We start from the raw sequence: 23,841 nt of genomic DNA, 5'->3' as shown, positions 1-23,841 counted from the left end.
CTAATGTCCTTCGGAACAGATCAGTGCTCTTAGCCATGTGACACAGACTAGCTGAAAGTCATACAAACCTAAAACAAACGAGTAACGCATGCTCCTTCCTGCTGGGCTCTGCTAGACTTCCCACTTTAAGGCTGTCTCTGTGTAAGACGTTTACTGGCTCTTCAGGCCTTGGTTGGTAGATTTCTTCCTTAGGTTTTGTTTGTTTGTTTGTTTTGTTTTTTTGTCTTTAATTTTTCTGGGTTGCATAAAGTGGTGAGGAAATTTCTTACCCTCCTTTTAGAAAAGCCCTGGTTGTTGACAGGTAAGTAAAGTTCAGCTTCATTATTAGTCATCAGGCACTTGAACCCACAGACCAGCAAGACCTTCAAACTTCATCCCTCATTTCCTGGCTACTACCACAAGAAGTTTAGTCAGGAAAACTGACCTCACTCTAAGTGTACAGCATCAGTGTTAAGTGTCACTGTACCTGACTTCCCCTACTGCCTGCAGTAAGTAGTTTACACTCCCTTTCCCTTCTAGCTTGGCCATTCTAGTCTTTCTTAGAGCCCATTGTCTTTTCTCTTATTATTTTATTGATTTTGTTCCTTCCCTTAGTTTATTTAATGTAAATATATGTCTTACCCATATACCACAAAGCTCATAAAGCTCAGGCTGAATTGTCTATCTAGAAAGGATCTCTTCTGAAAATGCTAAAAAATAAAAATAAAAATCCCTAACTCTACTTCTGTCACTGTCCCAGCCAGCTAGAATCAACACAGGTACCTTCAGTGATAATACTTGAAACCCAGCCACTGCTGCATATCCCGTACGCCCAAAATTCCAGTGTAAGTAGCATCAACTATCCAGAAAGCCTACGCCTGAGAATCAGCCTTTTTGCTCCCATTCCCCAACAATATACATCCAACAACCCTTCTAAACTGCATCCTCAATCTTTTTGCTTCCCTCCATTCTTTGAAAACTCTAACCTAGGACCATTTCAAAGTCTTGTTCAGACTAACAAAATAAACCCTTAGACGTCCATACAGAAGATGTGTCTGGCACTAATGTTTAGAAGGGCATCCACGGAGGTGAAGGAGGCTACCTGCTGCATGGTATCAGAGGGCGCACAAGGTCAAAGGGCAACCATGCAGGGAAACTGACCATATAAATATACTAAAGATAATGGGAGCTAAACTGGGTCTGGTAGCTCGTGCCTATAATCCAGCCTTCAAATGGAAAGGACAAGAGGATTTCATGTGAGCTCCTGGCTAGAAAGAGACCTCATCTCAAAGGACTATTTAAAGGGAGTTTTGGAGAGCTGAGGAGATTAAGCTCAGCAGTTAAGTCTTTTAAGCAAGGTGACTGGGGTTTGAATCATCAAAGCTCACATAAATGCTGGTTGAACATGAAGGCTAGCCTGCGGTTCCAGCCGTGGACGGAGGAGACTGGATCCCTGAAGGAAGCGAGCTCTAAGACTAGCCTATGTGTGAGCTTTGGCTTTGACCGGGAGACCCTGCCTTAAAGAATGAGGTACAAGAGCCAATGAGGAAGACTGCCAACATCAACATGCGGCCTCCATACGCATGAGAGTTTTAAATATAGAAGTGAGCAGAACTAAATATTCAAGTCTTAAACTTAATTCCAGCACTCAGGAAGCAGAGGCAGGAGGATCAGGAGTTTGAGACTATCTTGGCCTGCACTGTGAATTCAAAGTTAGCCTGGGCTACACAGGAAATTCCTGTCTCAAGAAACAAAACATTTTGACCACAATGGTATGAAAGCAATACATATTCAGGAGAAAGCCTAATGCAATTTTTGAATGGTGACCTTTTCCTGGGCTAGAAATAGCCTCTCATGATCTTCAGTGGCAGCCTGCCATAGTAGCTCCCAGTCAGCCGTCATGAGGGTAAACAACACACGCTACACACTGTATCCTTGCTACCAAGGTAGATAGCCCAAGCTCTCAGTCAGAAGTCTTCTACCTCTTTGGTTTATTACTAGGTTTTTGTTTTTCCTTTAAAAACTATTGTGAATGGAAGTTTTTACCTGATTTCCTTGGAGATATTTTTAGCAGTCTATAGGCTATTTCCTTTAGTTTAAAAAAAAGGGGGTGGGGTGGGGTGGGGGGAGACAGGGGTGGTGGTGCACGCCTTTAATCCCAGGACTCTGGAGGCAGACACAGGCGGATCTTTGGGAGTTCGAGGCCAGCCTGATCTACAAAGTGAGCCCAGGACCCCTAAGGCTACACAGAGAAACCCTGTCTCAAAAGCAAAGGGGGGGGGGGGCAAGAAAGAGAAAAGAGAAAGGAAGGAAGAGGGAAAGAAGGAGGAGGAGGAGAAGAAGCAGCATTATCCCTCCCACTTTGCAGAGTTCTTTCTCATTTTCCCCTAATAAATCTAAAATAATTTAAGCCCTGGGATTGAGTCAGGCCTGGAGCAGCACACCTTTAATCCCAGTACATGGAAAGCAAAGGCAGGCAGATCTCTATGGTTTTGAGGCCAGCCTGGTCTACAGAGTGAGTTCCAGGACAGCCATGGCTACACAGAGAAACTCTGTCTCAAAAAACTAAAGTTAATGAAACCTATTACTATATATGACTGATATTAAAAATACAATTTATATGTGCAAAAGCTTTTAAAAATTCAACTAAAATTAATAAATTTGATTTCTTAACTATAATAACATCCTTTAGTATGGGGACTTTGAAACAGGGTCACAGTGAATCTTAGACTGGCCTCAACAAGCTATATAGTTGAGGATGGCCTTGAACTTAAAATGAAGTAGGTAAGCCGGGTGTGGTGGCACATGATCCCAGCACTCAGGAGGCGGGTGGATTGTTGAGTTCAAGGCCAGCCTGGTCTACAAAGTGAGTCCAGGACAACCACGGCTACACAGAGAAACCCTGTCTCAAAAAACAAAATAAAAGGGCCGGGCGTGGTGGCGCACGCCTTTAATCCCAGCACTTGGGAGGCAGAGGCAGGTGGATCGCTGTGAGTTCGAGGCCAGCCTGGTCTACAAAGCGAGTCTAGGACAGCCAAGGCTACACAGAGAAACCTTGTCTCAAAAAACCAAAAAAAAAAAAAAAAAAAAAAAAAAAACAAACAAAATAAAACAAAACAAAACAAAAAATGAAGTATATGCACACTTGCTGCCTGTTAAACTTTGTGCATTATATGCATTCATCTTATTAATTTATATCCCACAAAAGGGTAATTAAGCAGAGGAATCTCACTCCCTATTGGGAGGAAGTAGGTAGATGAAAACAGGGATGAACATGGAAAAGTCTAAAACTGTCTCTAGTATTCTTCAAGTCATTTTCAAGACTCAGAAAATATTCTGCACAGAAATTTCAAGCTTAAGTGGAAAACACGTTCAATAAAGAGAATTTCTACAATTCAGTCAGCACTTGTATTTAACTATATGTCCAAGGGAGGGAGGAGGTAAGGGGGAATGAGGTCATAATCCAGTGAAGAATTCATAGTAATTATATTAAACAGTAGTCATGCACATGTTTGAGACTATAGAGGTAACCTTTAAATTCATCTACTAGCTTAAAAAAAAAAAAAAAGAGCGGGGGGGGGGGGGGGGGCTTCTGACAGCCAGCGATAGCATTTTAAGTCTGTAACTCTGGTTAGCTTAGAAGGCTTATCTGTCAGGAAGCCACTAGTTACTATATAAATATATTCATTTTCCCAGACCAAGCCTAATAGACAATCCTTTTAATGACATCTGAAAGAGAAAATACAGGTCATCAGACTGTCAGACTAAAATGGGCTCAACTTCTTACCACTGAAGCTAATCTGTTTACCTTTTTCCATACCAATCTTTTAACCAGATGTCTGAGGTTTGCCACCTAACAGTGTTTTGGTTTATGCTTGTTTGTTTTTGAGCCAGACTTGCTGCACAGCCCTGGCTGGCCGCAAACTCTTGGTGATGTTCTTGCGTCAGCCTCTCAGATGCTAGGATTACAGGTATGTGGAGTTTTTCTGGCGACCTGTTTTTGCATTACCTAGAAGCACATTAGGAGTGTGGACCATGCCTAGAGAGGTGCTTCAGTGGCTGACCGTACTTGTTGCTTCTGTAGGACCCAGGGTTGATTCCCAGCAACCACATGGCAGTTTATAACTATCTGTAAATCCAGTTCTAGGGGATCAGACGCTCTCTTCTGACCTCTAAGAACACTAGGCACATACATGGTGCACAGACATACACACAAGCAAAACACTCCTACACACAAAAATTTTTAAACATTTTTTTAAAAAGAGGAATGTTGTAGAAGTTTAAGGCTCAGCCGGGAGTGGTGGCGCACGCCTTTAATCCCAGCACTCGGGAGGCAGAGGCAGGCGGATCGCTGTGAGTTCGAGGCCAGCCTGGTCTAAAAAGCAAGTCCAGGACAGCCAAGGCTACACAGAGAGACTCTGTCTCAAAAAAAAAAAAAAAAAAAAGAAAAGAAGAAGTTTAAGGCTCAGGGCTGGGGCTGCAGCTCAGTGTATAACTCTTACCTAAGACACAAGGCCCGCCCGGATTCTGACTCCCCAGAACTTAAAAAGACAGTACGGCCCTACATAAAAGCCAATTTACACTATGGTTTATTTATCCTCTGACCTAGCTTCTTTTCTTTTACATCTCAAAAGTTCTCCCTAAGCTCTGTTTCCACATCTTCAAGGCCCACTCACTCCTCAGTCCATTCAAATCTGCCCTCATTGCCAGTGCACTTGAGAATGATGCTAAAATACAAAGGGCACCTTTCAGTGTCCATTCCACTTGGCCTCACTGGTACTCAACGAAACCGCCCTTTCTCTGCTTGAATCACGGTTTCCTGTGTTGACAAGTGCACTAATGATGTCGAAGCACGGCGGGATAAAACTACTGGAGCTGGTGGCCTCACCTTTAACCCCAGCACTTGGAAGGGAGAGGCGGGTGCACCACCGTGAGTTCAGCTTGATTTACAGAGAGTTCCAAGAAAGCCAGGGCTACACAGTGAGAACCTGTCTCCAAAACAAACAAACAAAAAAAACCAAACCTGCCGCTGCTTTATCACAATGAGAGCAGAAGCTAAACTACAGCTAACAGCGCTAAATCTACTCTTCACTGCCAGGAACTAACATGAAAGTAAAGGCCAGTTTCACAACTTTGTGAAGCAATGAAATTATTAATTTTACTAAGTCTGAACCCTTCAAATATAAATCTTTTTAATAGTCTACAAGGAAAATGAGAAATAGCACAAAGCACTTCCACATAACCAAAGAAAAACGTCAGTGAAAAATGCCTGTCCAACTGTCTGAGAACTCAACCAGCAGCTATTTTCTTCCAGTAACATTTTCACTCAAGGAACATCAAATGAACAGATTATACAGTATCTGGCAAGCGGCTGGTGAGATGGTTCACCAAGCAAAGGAACTTGCCACCAAGCCTGATAACCTGAGTTCAATTCCCAAAGATACATAAGAGAATGACTCCAAAAGTTATACTCCAACCTCCATAAGACTCACTGTGGTCCCAGCACTGGGGAGGTAGAGCAGGCGGATCGATGTGAGTTCGAGGCCAGCCTAGTCTACAAAGTTAGCCCAGGACAGCCAAGGCTACACAGAGAAACCCTGTCTCAAAAAAACAAACAAAAAAAGACTCACTGTGGCTAACACACACACACACACACACACACACACACACACACACACACACACACACAATAAATAAATAAATGCAATAAATATCTGGTAAATATTTTCTCAAAAATTAATGAAGTATATCCTTTACTCCAAGTAAAACAATTAATGGGACTTGTTACCAATTATAAAAACATTCAAGGCCAGGCAATGGTACTGCACACCTGTAATCCCAGCGCTCCTGGAGGTAGAGGCAGGTAGATCTCTGTGACTTCAAGGCCAGCCTGGTCTACAGAGTGAAATCCAGGACAGCCAGGGCTACATGGAGAAACCCTGTCTCGAGAAAACTAAAACTAAAACTAAAACAAAAACAGAAAAAGAATTCAAATTCTCAAGCAAAAATTACAATTTTGGAGAATATATTGCCACAAAGAGCCGACAGCATCTGAATGAAGATTTTTTGATATAAATAGCAGTCATAATAACAATGCAAGAGCTTTTTATACAGTTAGAATGAAATATGTCAACATTTAAAATATTTGTACAACTCAGTGGGAAGTATTTTCCACATGACCAATGGAAGATTTTATAAAATTAAATACAGATGAGTCATCCATTCAAAGTATCAGACAGATAAAAAGGTCTGTGCTTCAAGCCTGTAATTCCAGCTGTTTGAGAGGCCAAAGCAGAAGGATCGCCAAGTTCAAGGCCTGCCTAGGCTAGAGTAAATTCACAGCCAGCCTAACCAATAAGTGTAAGACTACCTCAAAATACCAAGTGTTTAAAGGGGTTGGGAAGCTGGAGCCATAGCTCAGCTGATAGGATGCTTGTCTAGAATGCACAAAGCCCTAAGTCCAATCTCCAACACCTCATAGGTCAGGCATGGTGATGACACCTGCAATCAGTCTACAGGTGATGTACACCTGCAATCAGTCTACAGGTGATGACACCTGCAATCAGTCTACAGGTGATGCACACCTGCAATCAGTCTACAGGTGATGCACACCTGCAATCAGTCTACAGGTGATGCACACCTGCAATCAGTCTACAGGTGATGCACACCTGCAATCAGTCTACAGGTGATGCACACTTGCAATCAGTCTACAGGTGATGACACCTGCAATCAGTCTACAGGTGATGACACTTGCAATCAGTCTACAGGTGATGCACACTTGCAATCAGTCTACAGATGATGACACTTGCAATCAGTCTACAGGTGATGACACTTGCAATCAGTCTACAGGTGATGCACACCTGCAATCAGTCTACAGGTGATGCACACTTGCAATCAGTCTACAGGTGATGCACACTTGCAATCAGTCTACAGGTGGTGACACCTGCAATGCATTCTGCAAGAGTAGAAGTTCATAATCCTTGGTTACATAGCAAGTTCCAGGCCAGCCAGGGCTACACAGTAAGAGTCTGTCTTAATTCTCCTCCCTTCATTAGACATCCCCCCAAAAGTGAAAGAAACGGATAGTTTTGAGAGTTTTAAAAGGCAGAACAGGCTGGGTGTGCTCAATGATGGGGTCTGAGAATATGAAAGGAAGAAGTGGATAATGGTACCAGTCACAGCAAGACAATAATGAAGGACACCTGTTCATTTTGCTTTATGACAGGGTCTTACTACATAGCCCAGGCTGGCCTCAAATTTGTGGCAATTTTCTTGTCCTGGCCTCCTAAATGCTGAGATTACAGGAGTACACCACCATTCCTGGCCAAGCACAACTACATTTTGAAAGACTGCATCTGGAGTTGGATTTTCATGATGACATTTGAGATATCTTAGTGGTGACGTTGAAGAAAGAGTCCTGTTAATAAGTTTGGAAATTTTAAGTGGGCCCTACGTTACAGTTTAAAATAAATAAATAAATAAAAGACAAGAGTTTCTTGGGGGCTGGGGATGTAGCTCAGTTGGTCCAGTGTTTGCTTATTAGCACATACAAAGCCCTCAGCTGGATCCCCAGCGCTCACAATGGTAATCCCAGCACTTGGAGGTGGAAGCAGAAGAGCTGAAGAGTCTGAGGTCATTCTTGGCTGCAGAGTCAGTTTGAGACCAGTGTGAGCTACACTAGACCATCTCAAAAAACACACAAGCAAAACATAATTAATAACAATATAGTAAAGATTATGGTTAATGTGGTCAAGAGATGTAACTGAGAACTAGGGAGTGACTCTTGGGGGACAGTGAACACAGGGCCCTGCACATGTTAGGCTTTACCACTGAGCTGTACACTCTGCATCAAAGTGATGCATTTGTTAGGATTTAGAAATGATTATGCCCTGAAGAACTAGTCTATGTGTTGTTCAGATCCTCTATTTACTATACTCAAAATGAATCTGGGGAATTTAAAATGTACTTACAGTTTATTTTAAAATAAGCCCTGGCGACACTCCAGCACGAGCTTCCCACACTTGCCTGTGTCTTTTCTTTTTTTTCCGAGACAAGGTTTCATTGTGCAGTCCTGGAGCTCATTCTGTAGACCAGGCTGGCCTCGCACTCAAGAGATCCACCCGCCTCTACTGGTGGGATTAAAGGAGTAGGGCCACTTCCACCCAGGAGTACATCTTATTCTTTCCCAGAATATCCATGCTTAAAATCTGTTGAAATGTCTTCTAAGGGTTGGAGCGATAACTAAATGGTTAAGAGAACTTGCTCCCCTTGTAGAGGACCACAGTTTGTTTACCCTGTCACATCAAATAGCTTACAACTATCTATAATCCAGCTCTGGAGGATCTAATACCTCTGGCCTCTGAGAGCACCTGCACTCACATGCACATACCCACATACACGTAAGTTAAGAATAATTTTTAAAATGGCCTAAGGATCTGAGTTTGATTCCTGAGTCCCATGTGGTGAGACAACAGCAACTCTAAAAGCTATTCTGATGTGTGGTGCATCTGTGACACAGACATGCACATGCATGCACGCACTCAGGCATGCTGTCATAGGTTTATTATAGTCCCAGGACGGGAGAGGTGGAGAGGTGGACAGCTAGAGGTCACCCAACCTAGTCTAACTGGCAGGCCTCAAGTTCCATTGGGAGCCCTTGTCTCAAAAAGAATAGGTGGGGCTGGTGAGAGTTTGCCTCACAAACGTAATGACCTGAGTTTAATTCCCAAAACCCATACAAAACTAGGAGAAAACCAACTCCACAAAACTGTCTTCTGACTAGTACATTGATGCCACGGCAAGCACATGTTCTCCCCCTGCTATACATAGTAACCCCAATAATAATAATAGGTAGTAATAAAGTTTAAATTTAAAAGGTGGATTACGGCTGGGCGGTGGTGGTGAACTCCTTTAATCCTAGCACTTGGGAGGCAGAGGCAGGTGGATCTCTGTGAGTTCAAGACCAGCCTGGTCTACAAAATGAGTCCAGGACAGCCAAGGCTGTTACACAGAAACTCTGACTTGAAAAAAAAAAAAAAAAAAAAAAAAAGGGTGCATTACTCCTGAGGTCCTCCGTAAGCATTGGCACACCCACAATATCTTCTTACAAACTATAAGTCTCTTTCACAAGTCTATACGCAAGCTTTGGGTGCATCTTCACAAATGTCTTCTTTCTGCTAACCCTCGTGCTTACAGCTTTTGGTATTTACAAAGTATTTTAGGCCAGGCATGGTGATGCATGCCTTTAATCCCTGTACACAGGAGGCAGAGGCAGGCAGCCCTCTTAGGCTTAGGCCAGGCAGGACTACATAGTGAGATCCTGTTACCAAAAAAAAAAAAAAAAAAAAAAGGCATTAGAGGCACTCACTGACTCTAAGTTTAATCAGCCCTACATGGTAGGAGAGACCAACCCCCTGCAAACTGTCCTCTGGCCTCCAATCAACAGGATGCCACGGAGCACTACACACACACACACCCCCCCCCCTAAGATATACTAAAAAATTACCCCCAAAAAAGTTACAATGTGGGGCTGGAGAGATGGTTTATTGGTTAAGAACAGTCTGGTCTTCTAGAGGACCCAAGTTCAATTCCCAGCACACACATGAGAGCTCACAACTGTCTGTAATTCCAATTCTAGGGTATCCGACACCCTCAACAGACATACAGACAGACAAAACTACAATGCACATAAAATAAAAATAAATAAATCATTTTCTATAAATTAGAAAAAGTATCCCCAACTCTGCTTCATTAAATAAATAAAGTTGAAAATAATAGCATACGCTTCTTATGTTCACTTAACTACAGCTTGTAAAAATAAAGATAAAATAAAAATAACCAAATAAAGCATTTGGAGAAGAGTGGCAGTAAGACAGCAATCAAGATTTTATAAGTGTCTAAAGTCTGCCTGAATGGAAGAGAATTTATTGCATTTGTTTCTGCCTGTGGTCTATGGCATTACGGGTGGCTTCGTTTTGTTTTGTAGTTAATTATACTTCTTTACTTGTGATAGCATACATAGCACACATAGTGGTAAGTATGCTATTGTGTATGTAGAAGTCAAAGGGCAATTGCAGGAGTCCAGTCTCTTCTTCCAGTGAGTTCCAGGGATCAGAGGAAGGCCTCCAGCCTTCACCAGCGGAGCCCTACACTGCTGCAGAGGGAAAGCTAAGCCTAAACAAGTGTGTTACCACAGAGTTGCAACCCCAGTCTGTGACTTGTTTTTTGAGATAAGGTCTTGCCTTAACCTCTAGGTTACAGGTATGTTCTGCCATATCTGATCTTAGCAATAGTTTTAAGACAAATTTAAGCCGGGTGGTGGTGGCACATGCCTTTAATCCCAGCACTTGAGAGTCAGAGGCAAGCAAATTACTGTGAGTTCGAGGCCAGCCTGGTGTACAAAGTGAGTCCAGGACTGCCAAGGATACACAGAGAAACCCTATCTCAAAAAAAACAAAAACAAAACAAAGACAAACTTAACAACTGGGTAGGTGAACTTGATCCCCACCACACCACTCACTGACAGCATTCCAATGCACTCCCCATGCTCCTGTAATAAAATCAAAGCTTCCTCATCAAAACTCACCAATCCAGTCAGTACTGCAGTAGGCCAGGCGCTGCTGCCTGGGTGCCCCCGCTTCTTGCCAAAATCCCTCAGCCATCCTATAAAGTGAATTATCCCTGAATCAAGGTATTTCCTTTTTTGTCTGTCTTTTGAGACAGGGTTTCACTCTACACCTCAGCCTGGGCTCAAGCTCATAATTCTCCTGCCTCAGCCTCCCAGTATTGGAATTACAGACATGAGCCAGCAAACCTAACAAAAGCAATTTCTCCAAGGCCGCTCATTATCTAATGTCTCCTACTACATTTGAGACACTAATGACGATTACAAATGAACCTGCAGTTCAGTTTGCTTTCAGAAACACTGCCTCTGCAAGGGCAGCATCACAAAAAGCAAACTCTTTCACTCCAAAAACAGTCAAAACAAAACCAGAGAGACTCAGGACAATTCAAGGGGAAATCACGTAACTACTATACAAAAAGCACCATACTAGCACATAAATATCACTTGATTTTCATAAAAATCCAACAAGGATTAGGAGTATTAGCAATCAGGCTTGAAAGCCTATCACATGACTACTCAGCAGTAAAGGCAGAATTCTGAACTCAGCTCCAGCCTATTTCAAAAGCCACGATTTTCCGCGCACTACATGCCTTTCTTTCCCTTTCCTAACTAAACAGAGGCACACATTTGGTTGCTGTTGTTGTTGTTGTTTTTCAAGACAGGGTTTCTCTGGTAATCCTGGCTTTCCAAGACTCACTTTGTAGACCAGGCTGACTTCGAACTCACAGAGGTCTCGCTGGGAGTGGTGGCGCACACCTTTAATCTCAGCACTCAGAGGCAGAAGCAGGCCAATCTCTATGAGTTCAAGACCAGCTTGGTCTACAACGTGAGTCCAGAACAGCCAAAGCTACATAGAGAAACCCTGTCTCGAAAAACCAAAAAAAAACCCCAAAAACAAAAAAACAAAAAAACCAAAGTGTGCACCACCGCACCCAGCGAGGCACACTTTCAATACAAGCAAATCAGGCAAAATGTATTAAATATATGGGCATGTTGTGATTTATTATTAGTTATTAGACATAACTTAGACTATTAACATTATGAAAACAAACTAGAAGATTTTCTCTGGCATATTCAAAATATGCACATCTTGTTTTCCATTAGCCCTATTTGTTGACTTTAAAAGATTTTAAAAGCTGGATGTGGGGGTTCCTGCAGAAATTCCAGCACTGAGGGAGCTAAGGCAAAAGAAAAGTCAGATGCACAAATGGAACCCAGTACTCACGAGGATTGCTTTCAGCTGGAAGCCAGCCTGTGTCACTTGGTGAGTTCTAGGCAGACTGGGCTACCGATAATTTCAAAAAAATAAAACAAAGCCAGGCCTGGTGGCACTTTTAATTCCAGCACTTGAGAAGTGGAGGCAGGAGAAACCAAGGCAGCACTGGCTAGATAGCAAATTTCAGGCCAATCCAGGTTACATAATAACCTATCTAAAAACAAGAGAGGGCTCCTATGTTAGTCAATTTCAGGAAATAAAGTATCAAATTTTAATTCAAAGTTAGGTATTATATCTTTTCTTCACTTAAAATATTTTTTTTCACATATATTCTCTCCATTAATAGCCACAAGAAATCCACTGAAATAAGATAATAGTAACGCAAGGCAATGGTGGTACAGTCTTTAATCCCAGCACTCAGGGAGGCAGAGGCAGGCGAATCACTGTGAGTTCAAGGCCAGCCTGGTCTACAAAGTGAGTCCAGGACAACCAAGGCTACACAGAGAAACCTTGTCTAAAAAAAAAAGTTGAACCCAGAGGCTGAACAAGATGGCTCAGCGGTTAAAAGCACTTGCTGCTCTTACAGAGGACCCAGGTTTTGGTTCCCAGCACACACATGGTGCCTCACACCCACTGTAACTCCAGTTGCAGGGGACCTGACACCCACTTTAAGACACAAGTGCATATACACAGGCAAAATACTCATACACATACAATAAAAACAAATCTTTAATAAAAAGAACTTGAACCTAGGGCTATAATGCCATAACCAAAGATAACAAGGTAACAGTTTTTGGGTTTTGTTTTGGTTTTGGTTTTGGTTTTGGTTTTGGTTTTTTGAGACAGGGTTTCTCTGTGTAGCCCTGGCTGTCCTGGAACTCACACTGAAGACCAGGCTGGCCTTGAACTCACAGAGATCAGACTGCCTCTGCCTTCCAAGAGCTGGGACTAAAGGCGTGCACTACCACCCAGCCCAACAAGATAACTTCTTATGGAAAAAGTGTATCACTACAGAATAATGAAAGGAAAGCAAGATTTCAAGGGGAAACAGGGCCAGTGAGCAGTCAAGCCTAACTACCTCAATTCAACCCCCAGAACTGAGCGAAGGGCCAGTGAGCAGTCAAGTCTAACTAACTACCTCAATTCAGTCCCCAGAACCGAGCGAGAGGACAGAAGTAGCTCTGTAAATTATCCACATGCACCACAGGATAAAGGCAAGCACACACACAAACACTCACACGTCACAACACATTATACTAACTAAAATTTTAAAAATGTTTTAAATAAAATGAGAGGAAAACGAAAGTTAATAAGGGGAGGTTAAAACAGAAAAAGTATCAAACTTTAAACAGATGTCTATTTTGAGTATGTACCTGCTATGCTACATGAAACAGGACTAACCAGTCTAACTGAAAATACCCTGGGGCTGGAGAGAGGGCTCAGTGGTTGAGAGCATGTGCTGCTCTTCCAGAGGCTCCTACAGAGACCCCGATTCAGTGTCCCACACCACATGGCAGCTGACTGTCCTCCTAACCCCAGGTCCAGGGGATCTGAAGGCACTGCACACACACGGTACACATTCAGACAAAACTCTCACACAAATAAGATAAAAATAAATACACCTTTAAAATTAAAACAAAAAACAAAAACTTATTCCTACACATAGTATATCTACCTGAATCAATTTTAATTTTATTCTTAAATTTTCATTACATGAAATATGAAAAAGGCGCTGGGCATGGTGGCGCACACCTGTAATCCCAGCACTTGGGAGGCAGAGGCAGGTAGATCACTGTGAGTTCGAGGCCAGCCTGGTCTACAAAGTGAGTCCAGCCCAGCCAAGGCTAACTGAGAAACCCTGTCTTGAAAAACAAAAAACAAACAACAACAACAACAAAAAGAAATATGAAAAAGGCATGGAAGGGAAAGTGGAAAATATAACACAGCTGGGTTTTTTAGATGTATAATTTTTCATAAGAATTGCTTTCATGGGCTGGGCATGGTGGCTCATGCCTTTAATCCCAGCACTCGGGAGGCAGAGGCAGGCGGATCGCTGTGAGTTAAAGGCCAGTCTGGTCTACAAAGGGAGTCCAGGACAGCCAGGGCTACACAGAGAAACCCTGTTTCGAAAAACCTAAAAAAATAAAAAAATTTTAAAAAGAATTGCTTTCACTTTGTTAAAATTTCCTTTCAAAAAGTTCTTCTCTCTTGGGAGGCAGAGGCAGGTGGATCTCTGTGAGTTCAAGGCCAGCCTGGTCTACAAAGAGAGTCCAAGACAGCCAGAGCTGTTACACAAAGAAACCCTGTCTCAAAAAGCCATAAATAAATAAATGTTCTCCAGTTGCTGGGCATGGTGGCACACACCTATAATCCCAGCACTCCGGAGGCAGAGCAGGTGGATCTCTGTGAGTTCGAAGCCAGCCTGGTCTGCTCTACAAAGAGAGTCCAGGACAGCCAGAGCTTGTTACACAGAGAAACCTTCTCTTGAAAAACAAAAACAAAAACAAAACAAAACGACAACAACAAAATGTTCTCCTTTAGGAGCTGGAGAGGTGGCTCAGCAGTTCAGAGCGCTTATTGACTTCCAGAGGACTGACACTTGGTGGGTGGCGCACAGCCATCTGTAACTGTAGTTCCAGAGAACCAACACTGGCCCCTGGCTTCTGTGGGCATGCAGGCATGCACATGGGGCACAGGCATGCACTCAGGGAAAACAGCCCTACACATAAAAACAAACAAATCTTTCCATCACATACATATCCCTGCATGTACCCTCTACACACACACATAAATAAATAAATAAATAAATAAATAAATAAATAAGCGAGCTTTATTTTTATTTGTTAGAATTGTCCTCTAAATTGTTTTAATGTAGTAACAGTTTCTTAAAATGATGCTATAAATTCCTCTACTAGGGCCAATGAGAGGACTCAGCAGATAAAGGCACCTGCCATCAATCATGATGGCAAACTGAGTTCAAACCCTGGGACAGACAATATTACTTGTAGGTCTGCACTGGTTTTTTAAATGATTTTCTCTGTTGATTTTTAAAAAATCGTTTGGGGTTTTTGTTAATATAGTATTATTAGCTGGATTTGTCTTTAATGCCAAACTTGGAGGGGAAGGCAGAAGGATCAGAGTCAGTTTTGAAGCATCTCCTAAATCCAGAATATAAATGTTTACCTTCTTTAAAGCCATGTAGATCCTAGGTATTGAGTTCAGGTCACTGATGAATAGTGAGAACCAACTTCTAAAAGTTGTTCCTGTCTTCCACACTATGGTACATATGTGTGCAAGCACATGTGCACACACACACACACAGAATAATAAATTACTATGTTAAAAAAAAAAAAGGAAAACCTCAGTATTTCTTTAAAAAGAAACAAGAAGCCTCTGTGAGTAGGTGTGAACACTTGACAAAATATAAAGTAACAGTTAACTGGCAAGTGTGACTCTTCCCTGAGCAGTCCTAGGGACCGTCCCATACTAGGTAAACCATCTAGGGCCAAGAATGACTTTTTTGGCAGGGGGTGGGGGGGGAGAAGGAGGGTATTTCCAGTGCTGGCATTAAAGGCATGCACCACCACACCCAGCCAAGAATGACTTTTTAAGATGAAAAAAGTAAGGCTGAAGGACAGTACAGCAGTTAAGATCATTTCAAGCTCTCACAGAGGACCAGAACTCGGCTCCCAGCATCCACGATCACTTCAAGCTCTCACAGGGGACCAGAACTCGGCTCCCAGCATCCACAATCACTTCAAGCTCTCACAGGGGACCAGAACTTGGCTCCCAGCATCCACGATCACTTCAAGCTCTCACAGAGGACCAGAACTCGGCTCCCAGCATCCACACCAGGTTGCTACAAGCACCTGTAACTCCAGTTCCAGAAGGGACACCTTCTGGCCTCTTCAGGCACATTCCATGAATGCAGATACATATATACAAAATATAAATAAATCTTTAAAACAAAAAGGCAACTCTCAAGTTAATGCCCAACTTGGTGTTTTGTTTTTTCTTTTCCTTCCTTTCTTCCTTCCTTTTCTTTTTCATTCTTTCTTTCTTTCTTTTTTGTTTTTGTTTTTCCAACAGGGTTTCTCTATGTAGCCTTGGCTGTCCTGTACTCACTTCGTAGACCAGGCTGGCCTCAAACTCACAGAGATCCGCCTGTTGAAATGAGAAATCTACTCCAGAAAATTGTCCTCTGATCCCCACATATGCACCACAGCACACAGATTCACACACATGTACAAAAATAATAATAATAATAATAATAATAATAATAATAATAATAATAATAAATATGTATATATAAAACTTCAAAGCTTCTGTATTACTTCAAAAAGTATGCTGCATATGTAACATCCAATGTAGCTTGTCGAAATGACATTTACAGACCAGCAAGTTATTTTAACAAAAGCACATAACATATGAAAACCAAAGAAACAAGCAGCTCTAATTGTATTCTCCCCATCAGTTAATCATATGGTATAGAAAGAGCTTTAAGAAAATAAACATTTATATTCTTTTCAATTTATGAGATGTTTCATAACTGACTCAACCAAGCTACGGGTTATTATTAGTATTCCTAAATCACATTCATTCAACAAATATGTATTTACATAATCACCATTATCATTCCTACGGCTCCATTACCTACCACTTTTTTTTTTCGGTTTTTCGAGACAGGGTCTCTCTGTGTAGCCTTGGCTGTCCTGGACTCACTTTGTAGTCCAGGCTGGCCTCGAACTCACAGTGATCCACTTGCCTCTGCCTCCCGAGTGCTGGGATTAAAGGCGTGTGCCACCACGCCCGGCTACCCACCACTTTTTATTTCTCAGCAAAGTAAAAAGACAACTGCAGAAATGTCTAAAAGGATGTCTGAAAATTCACTAGCGAAGTCTTTACTCAAACTGAAGTCAGCACATGGTTGGAAACAGATGTCACTGCATCGCCCCAGAGGAAGATGATGAAGGAATGCACTTACGTTTCAAAACACCGATCCACATTGTCAGACATCAAAAGCAGCATGCATAGCTGTTCCAGAGCTATTAGCTGCATGTCCCTTTCATCTCCCTGGCCCATCTGCAGCCATTCCAGCAACGTATCAGGGTCCACATCTGCCATGGTCTTTAAAATGCCTCTTTGCCTAAATTGAAAACGGAAAAGAGTCTTTCAAATATTTGCTCGGAACTGACCAGTCTGTGTTTACTTTTTTTTTTTTTAAAAACATCTGGGAGAAACAAGTTTCTGGTTTTTTGTTTTGTTTGGGGTGTTTTGTCTTTTTCGTTTTTCGGGAAAGGTTTTCCTGGCTGTCCTGGACTCACTTTGTAGACCAGGCTGGCCTCAAACTCACAGCGACCCGCCTGCCTCTGCCTCCCAAGTGCTGGGATTAAAGGTGTGCGCCACCACCCCCAGGCTGAGAAGCGAGTTTCCGTAATGTCTTCAAACTAGTGTTTGCACACTCCATACAGTCGTTCTGATGTCCATATTGCACTGTGGCATGCATGCACGCACACCTACTCACACAGATAAATATACATGATTTTTAAAAAACTTTCCAAACTTTAAAGTATTACTTCAAAAACTATGCTATATATATATGTAGCAGTTTTCCTGCTCTTCTACACCCTGGGCTGCTTGCTCAAGTACACCAAGCAAACAGTTTAACAGAACACATGCTGATTAGGTTGCTAGTTAACTAGAAACCGGAGCTGTCTTTGTCAAACACAGTGAAACAAGTTCTGGATCCCACTACTGTTATCACCAATGTCTGTGCCAAAAAGCAAACAACACCCACAAAAAAGTTCTTTTACCAGGGAACTTCTCCCTGCAACACCCCTACCAAAAAAAACCCCAAAGCTTCCAGATAGGGGTCAGATGCAGTACTTTCAAAGAACCCACTTTTGGGATCCAATTCCCCTTCAAATTGAATTTCTCCTTTCCCAACTTCTTCACAAATTTTGAAGTCTCAGTCCTAAATGTGTCCAGATACAAAGAGTAATTAACAGTGGAATCTATCATCGCGGGGAAATACTGATTAGAACTTTTGGCAATCTTGGCAAATGTTCTTAAAACTTTTTTTTTAATGCTAAAATAATTGCAAATAGCAGGTTACCAAACCAGAAAAAAAAAAAAAGAAAGAAAGAAAGACATTCACTCTTTCTTGGTTCCCACAGGATGGAGCAGTTAGTTTTTATTTAAAAAAAAAAAAATCCAGAAGTCATCTAGGCAGACGAGTCATTACAAAAGTGCCGACCAAAGGACAACTCTAAGTCCCAAAGCAATCCACCTGCCCGTGTGGGAACCGAGAGCCGGGTCCGGCGGGACTGCCCCCACACCCCCACCATCCTCGGCCCCACCGAGGCCGGAACCGCGACGCTGACACCCCAGCCTGGCTAAGTTAGCTCCCTGCCTCAGGGAGGAGGACGAAGTTAGGAGAAGCAGCAAGCCTGCGTGCTCGAGAGGAAGCCGCCGACCGGCCGGCGCGAGCGGGGGCTCCCGGAACTCGGAGGCCCAGCGGGACGTCCCCGGTCCCCGCTCCCCGCCGGGCGGCCCAGCCCTATCAAGGACAAGGGGAGGGTAGCCGGAGCTCGGGCGCCGGCAAGGCAAGCCCGGGAGGGCCCGGGGGAGGGGAACAAAGGGGCCGCGGCTCGGAGGCGGCGGTGGCCGGACGGGCGGAGGGCCGCCCTCACCGCGCCGGGGTCCAGCTCCGCGCCCGCCGCTGGGCTCGGCGGCCCGGATCCTCGCGCAAGGCCCAGCCTGCCGACCGCGCCGAGCGCTCCCGCCCGCCCCCGCCGCAGCCTCTTACCCTGCCGCGTCGTCCCGAACAGCTCCGCTCCAGCGCCGAGCAGGCCGCGGGCAGAGCCAGGCCCGGCCGCGGCCCTCGAGTTCCCAGGAAGCCGCAGGCCGCGCAGGTCGAGCCAGGCAGAGGCGGCGCAGGAAAAGCCGTGTCTCGTCCCTCCCCTTCCTCCGCGGGGACCCGGTGACAAGGAAGCGAGAGGTCCTCCCGAGCCGCGGCAGCCAGCGCGGGTCCCGACCACCCCCACCCCACCCCCCGAGCACGCGGCGGCTCCTCAGGCCCTGCGGTTCAAAGCGACGTCCGCGCGCAGCTGCCGGCGGCCGCGGGGAGAGGCCGCGTCCATCGCCAGCCGGGCGAGCGGGCGGGGGCAGAAGGGTCGGCCGACCGCCGGGCGGGGAGGCTGGCGAAGGCCGCGCCGGCGGAGGCGGAGCGAACGCCTCCCGGCCGCCCTGCCCGCGGCCACCTGGGGCGCTGCGGAGGCCGGCGGAGCGGGGCGAGGACGGGGGACGCGGGGCTCCCTCGGCGGGCGGGCGGGCGGGAGGGCGGCTACGGCTCTCCGCAGGCCTCCCGGCGCCGGCCTCGCCGCGCTGTCAATCCGCGCGCGCCGCCCGCAGCTGGCTCGTGCACGCTCCGCCTGCCTCGCCCGCCCGCCCGCCTCGCCGGAGTCCCGCCGAACGGAGGCCACCGTCTGGCGGGCACTCGCCGCTCAGGTCACCCCTCCTTCTCCTCCCCTCCGTACGCCTGAGGAAGGAGCGCCCTTAACGCTTTTTTACCAGAACTCTTCCCGGCGAGCCTGGGAACTCGGTGCGCGCTACCCAGCCGGGCGGCGTTATCGCCTCGGTGCAGATGTGCGGACTGACGGAGGCGGCAGGAACTCGTGCTGCCCGGCGGGCCCCCCGCGGAGTCCCAGGAAGCAGCAGGCACCGAGGACTTTCAACTCCTTTGCCTGCGCAGGCTCGTGCCCACAAGTACCTCCGTAGTTATTCCCGTCAAACTTTTATTTCCCAGCCGGTGAAAATTAAATGCTCGCGTCCGCCCGTTAATTGTGACTCTGGGGAACTTAGGGAACTGGAGTTCAAGGTCAATCTTGGCTACAAAACCAGGTCGAGACTTGTCTAGGCCACCCCACGACGGCGGTGGTGGTGGAGGAGGAGGTGGAGGTGCAGCAAGCGGGTGGAAGAGGAAGAGGAAGAAAAAGACTCCTTACAGAACTCCCTTTTATTCATGAGAACAAAAAATAGCAATAGATACCTAATTTTAAAAAGAGACTATGCATGCAAAGACATAGGCTAGTAGTTTTCAACCATAGCTGGGCCTTAAATGCACCCGGAAAAGTGGTTGGTTGGTTGGTTTTGAAGAGGTTTAGAATCACAACAAATTGAACAGAAAGTACAGGGCTACTTTCGTCTATATAATGTGTTCCTGGCCAGCCAGGGCTATGTACAGAGAGTTCAACTGATCTCTTTCTGTTTATGGTTTTGCCCTTTCCAAAATATATAGTTGGAATCATACTGTACATTCAGCTGTAATTCAATAACACTCCTCTACAGATCCTGTTTCTTTTCATAGCCTGGTAGCTCCTTTATTTGTTTTGGGTTTTTTTGTGCTGGGTTTTTTTTTTTTTTGGTTCGGTTTTAGTTTTGCTTTGTTTGTTTGTTTGTTTGTTTTGAAATGAGTATGCTTATATAACCCTGCCTGAGCTTCCTGAGTACCGCTTCGGAGCTCATTTCTTCTTACTGCTGATAATAGTAAGTTGTTGAGATGCATTACAACGTAGTTATTCATATCCGATGCCTGGATTCTACCACCAGAGACTATGGATGGCCCACACACCCAGAATTCCCCAGGGGGATAAAGTACTTTCAAACAAAGTCTCTCAGTTGTCAAAACAGACTAAAAACTTTTCAAACTCAAGGATAAGAAAATACCCTGATTAAAAATGGTAAAAAGCAGCCAGCCTTTAATCCCAGCACTTGGAAGGCAGAGGCAGGAGAACCACAGTGAGTTCAAAGCCAGTCTGGTCTACGAAAGTGAGTGCAGGATAGCCAGGACTCTTATACAGAGAAACCCTATCTCAAAAGAGAAAAAAAGAAAAGAAAAAAATATATATACATATATATGACCTGAAGAGATATTTCACCAATGAAAACATACAGGTGGCAAATAAGCATACGGGAAGATGCTTAGCATCTGTTAGAAGAAACTGAAGGCCGAGACTCACTGGTCATCTGTTCTTGCAGAAGGCCTGACTTTGGTTCCCAGTCCCATGTCAGGCTGCTCACACTTGTCTGTAATTCCAGCTCTGGGGACATCTGATGCCTCTGGCCTCTGTTAAGCACCTGCATTCACATGCATTTACCTACACACAGACATAACATGTACACATAATTTAAAAGTAATAAAAATAGCTGGCACATTCCTGTAATCAAGGAGGCAGAGGCAGGCAGGTCTCTGTGAGTTTGAAGCCAGCCTGGTCTACAAAATGAGTCCAGGACAGCCAAAGCTACACAGAAAAACCCTGTCTTGGGGCGGAGAGTAATAAATATAAGTCTTTGAAGAAATTGAAAGTAATACTCTAGGTCTGTGGATGTAGCTCAATTAGAGTGCTTGCCTAATGTCCACAGGCCTGGTTCTATTCCCAGGACTGCATAAACCAGGCCCTAAAACTGGGGATGGTGGCACACATCTATAATTCCCCTTACAGGCACAAGAATCAGAAGTTCAAGATCATCCTCAGCTACGTAAGAAACTGGGTTCCAGCCCAGAATACATGAAATGAGACCCTGTCTCAAAAAAGAAAGGAAAGGAGGGAGGAAGGGAAAACACAATACTTCTAAACATCTATTAGAAGGGTGGAAAACCAAAACCCTGAAGACACCACTCTCTGGAAGGTTGTGATTCAACAGGAGCTCTTAGGATTCCAAAGCAAAATAATAGCAAAAGTAATAAGATAATGTGTAAGACATGTCGGCTGTTTCTTTTACATGGCTCCTTGGGTAAAAACAGTAATGCACAGCCGGGCGTGGTGGCACACGCCTTTAATCTCAGCACTTGGGAGGCAGAGGCAGGCGGATCGCTGTGAGTTCGAGGCCAACCTGGTCTACAAAGCAAGTCCAGGACAGCCAAGGCTAACACAGAGAGACCCTGTCTCAAAAAACAAAACAAAAACAAACAAACAAACAAAAAAACCAGTGATGCACAAAGCTGATGCCTTGGAACCCTTATAAAGACACAGGCAGTGACAGGCGTCTGTAATCCCAGCACCTCTAAGGGGAAATAGGACAGATAACAGAATTGCCGGGAATCTTGCAGGCCAGCTCTCCTGTGGCATGATGCAGAGGGCGGAAAGAAGGGAGAAAGAGAACCAACTCCTGAAAGTTGAGGGGGTTTGTTTTGTTTCTACATTAGAAATTGTTGCCAGACATGGTGGCACATGCCTTTAATCCCAGCATTCTGGTGGCAGAAGCAGGCGGATTGCTGTCAGTTCGAAGCCAGTCTGGTCTACAAAGCAAGTCCAGGACAGCCAAGGCTAACATAGAGAAACCCCGTCTCAAAATAAATAAATAAATAAATAAATACACCAAAATTCTTCTGCTTCTAGATCATCTCTTGGCTAGAGGGAGACAGGAGTTTGTTGAACTGGAAATTGCACCTTGGAATTGAGCATTCTTCAAAGCAGAAATAATACCCTGATGTTCATTCAGGGCCTGGAGAGACAGCTCAGCAGTTAAGAGCACTGGCTGCTCTTCCAGAGGCCTGGGTTTCAGTTCCCAGCACCTACATGACAGCTCACATCTGTCTGTGACTCCAATTCTGGGGTATCCTACATGTCCACACAGACATACATGCAGGCAAAACACCAATGCACATAAAAAATTAAAAATTAGATCATTTTTAAAAACACTAATCTGATGCCTTCAGGCAAACTTCATTCAGCACGCCTCCCAGACATCCACAGCTGCCTAACAGAGCCAGAGAAGTAGGTCAGACAGACCAACATAACTCAACTGCTCTAATAACCCACTAAACAGAGGCTGCCATGAAACTTCGGTTCTTAACCTCCATGTTTGTACCAGGCATGCACATCCACACACATCATACATACGTTAATAATAAATAGCTGGGCCTGGTAGTACACGCCTTTAATCTCAGCATTCAAGCAGCAGAGGTACCAGGGGTGGTGGCGCACACCGTTAATCCCAACACTCAGGAAGCAGAGGCAGACGGATCTCTGTGGGTTCAAGGCCAGCCTGGTCTACAAAGCTAGTCCAGGACAACAGCCAGGGCTACACAGACAAACCCTGTCTCAAGAAAAAAAAAAATAAGCAGAGGCAGTGGGTCTCTATGAGTTCAAGACCAGCCTAGGCTATGTAGTGAGTTCCAGGCTAGTCAAAGTTACAAAGAGAGACCTTGTCTCAAAAGAATATTTTTTTAAAAACACTTTTACCAAATAATCAGGAGCAACCTTCATTATTTAGCCAAAGGAGTTGAAAACTTAAGTCCCCACAAAAGCCTATACACATTTTTTTGTTTTATTTTGACACTTGGCCCACAATGGTCTCCGACTCACTATGTAGCTGGGGATGACACTGTCATCCTTCTTGCCACCGCCTCCTAAGTACAAGGATTACAAGCATGTGCCACCAGGTGTACACAGGTATATATAACTTCTCTATTCATACTTGTTAAATTTTTGGGAAAGGACAGCGGTATAGCTCAGCATGGGAACTCTTGTGCTTGGTATGTCCAAGGAATTTGTGCAACAAAACCTAGATATAGCTAAAACATCCTTTAGTAGGTGAATAAATATATATCCTTAACATTTCATCAAGCACTTAAGCATTAAGTACATGAGACAGCTGTGATTCTACCTTAACCATCATTACCTCATCAACTTCCGTTTTGGAAATGTGAATTTTAATATGTGTTTACTTAAAAGGTGACAGTATTTGCAAAATGGAACTTGTAATCAAAATTGACCATAGAGTACATATGTGTATTTTTCTCTAAAATTTTAATGGCAATCTTGTCAAATGCTTTTAATTTTATTTTACATTTACTTAGTTATTTTGTGTGTTTGTGTGTGTGTAAATGTGCACATGTGCCATGAACATATGGGGGTCAGAAGACAGTTTGTGGGAGACAGTTCTCTCTTTACCCCATGTAGGTCTCAGCTCATTAGGCCTGGTAGCTAGTGCCCTTACCCACTAAAGCATCTTGCCA

The 23,841-nt window shown here is 44.4% G+C and overlaps 1 protein-coding gene across 8 annotated transcripts in view; it reads right to left on the bottom strand.

Annotated features, from left to right (window-relative positions):
- The window catches only part of HECTD1 (HECT domain E3 ubiquitin protein ligase 1), a 91,349-nt gene extending 71,167 nt beyond the window's left edge, over window positions 1-20,182 (bottom strand). For 4 of the 8 annotated variants that reach the window (XM_084791768.1, XM_084791771.1, XM_084791775.1 and 1 more), the window contains exons 1-2: window positions 18,628-18,835; window positions 16,804-16,965 (exon numbers count right to left, since the gene is read on the bottom strand). In XM_084791768.1, the coding sequence (XP_084647894.1) occupies window positions 16,804-16,943 (140 nt within the window). In that variant the 5' untranslated portion in view covers window positions 16,944-16,965; window positions 18,628-18,835. Of the gene's footprint in view, window positions 1-16,803; window positions 16,966-18,627; window positions 18,838-19,391 lie in introns of those variants that run through there. The other 4 variants (XM_084791773.1, XM_084791770.1, XM_084791769.1 and 1 more) reach the window with 3 other exon arrangements.
- Window positions 20,183-23,841: the final 3,659 nt, after the last annotated feature.

Source organism: Acomys minous, assembly GCF_964271855.1.
Source record: "Acomys minous genome assembly, chromosome: 8".
NCBI lineage: Eukaryota > Metazoa > Chordata > Mammalia > Rodentia > Muridae > Acomys > Acomys minous.
This window is presented reverse-complemented; position numbering and strand designations above follow the sequence as displayed.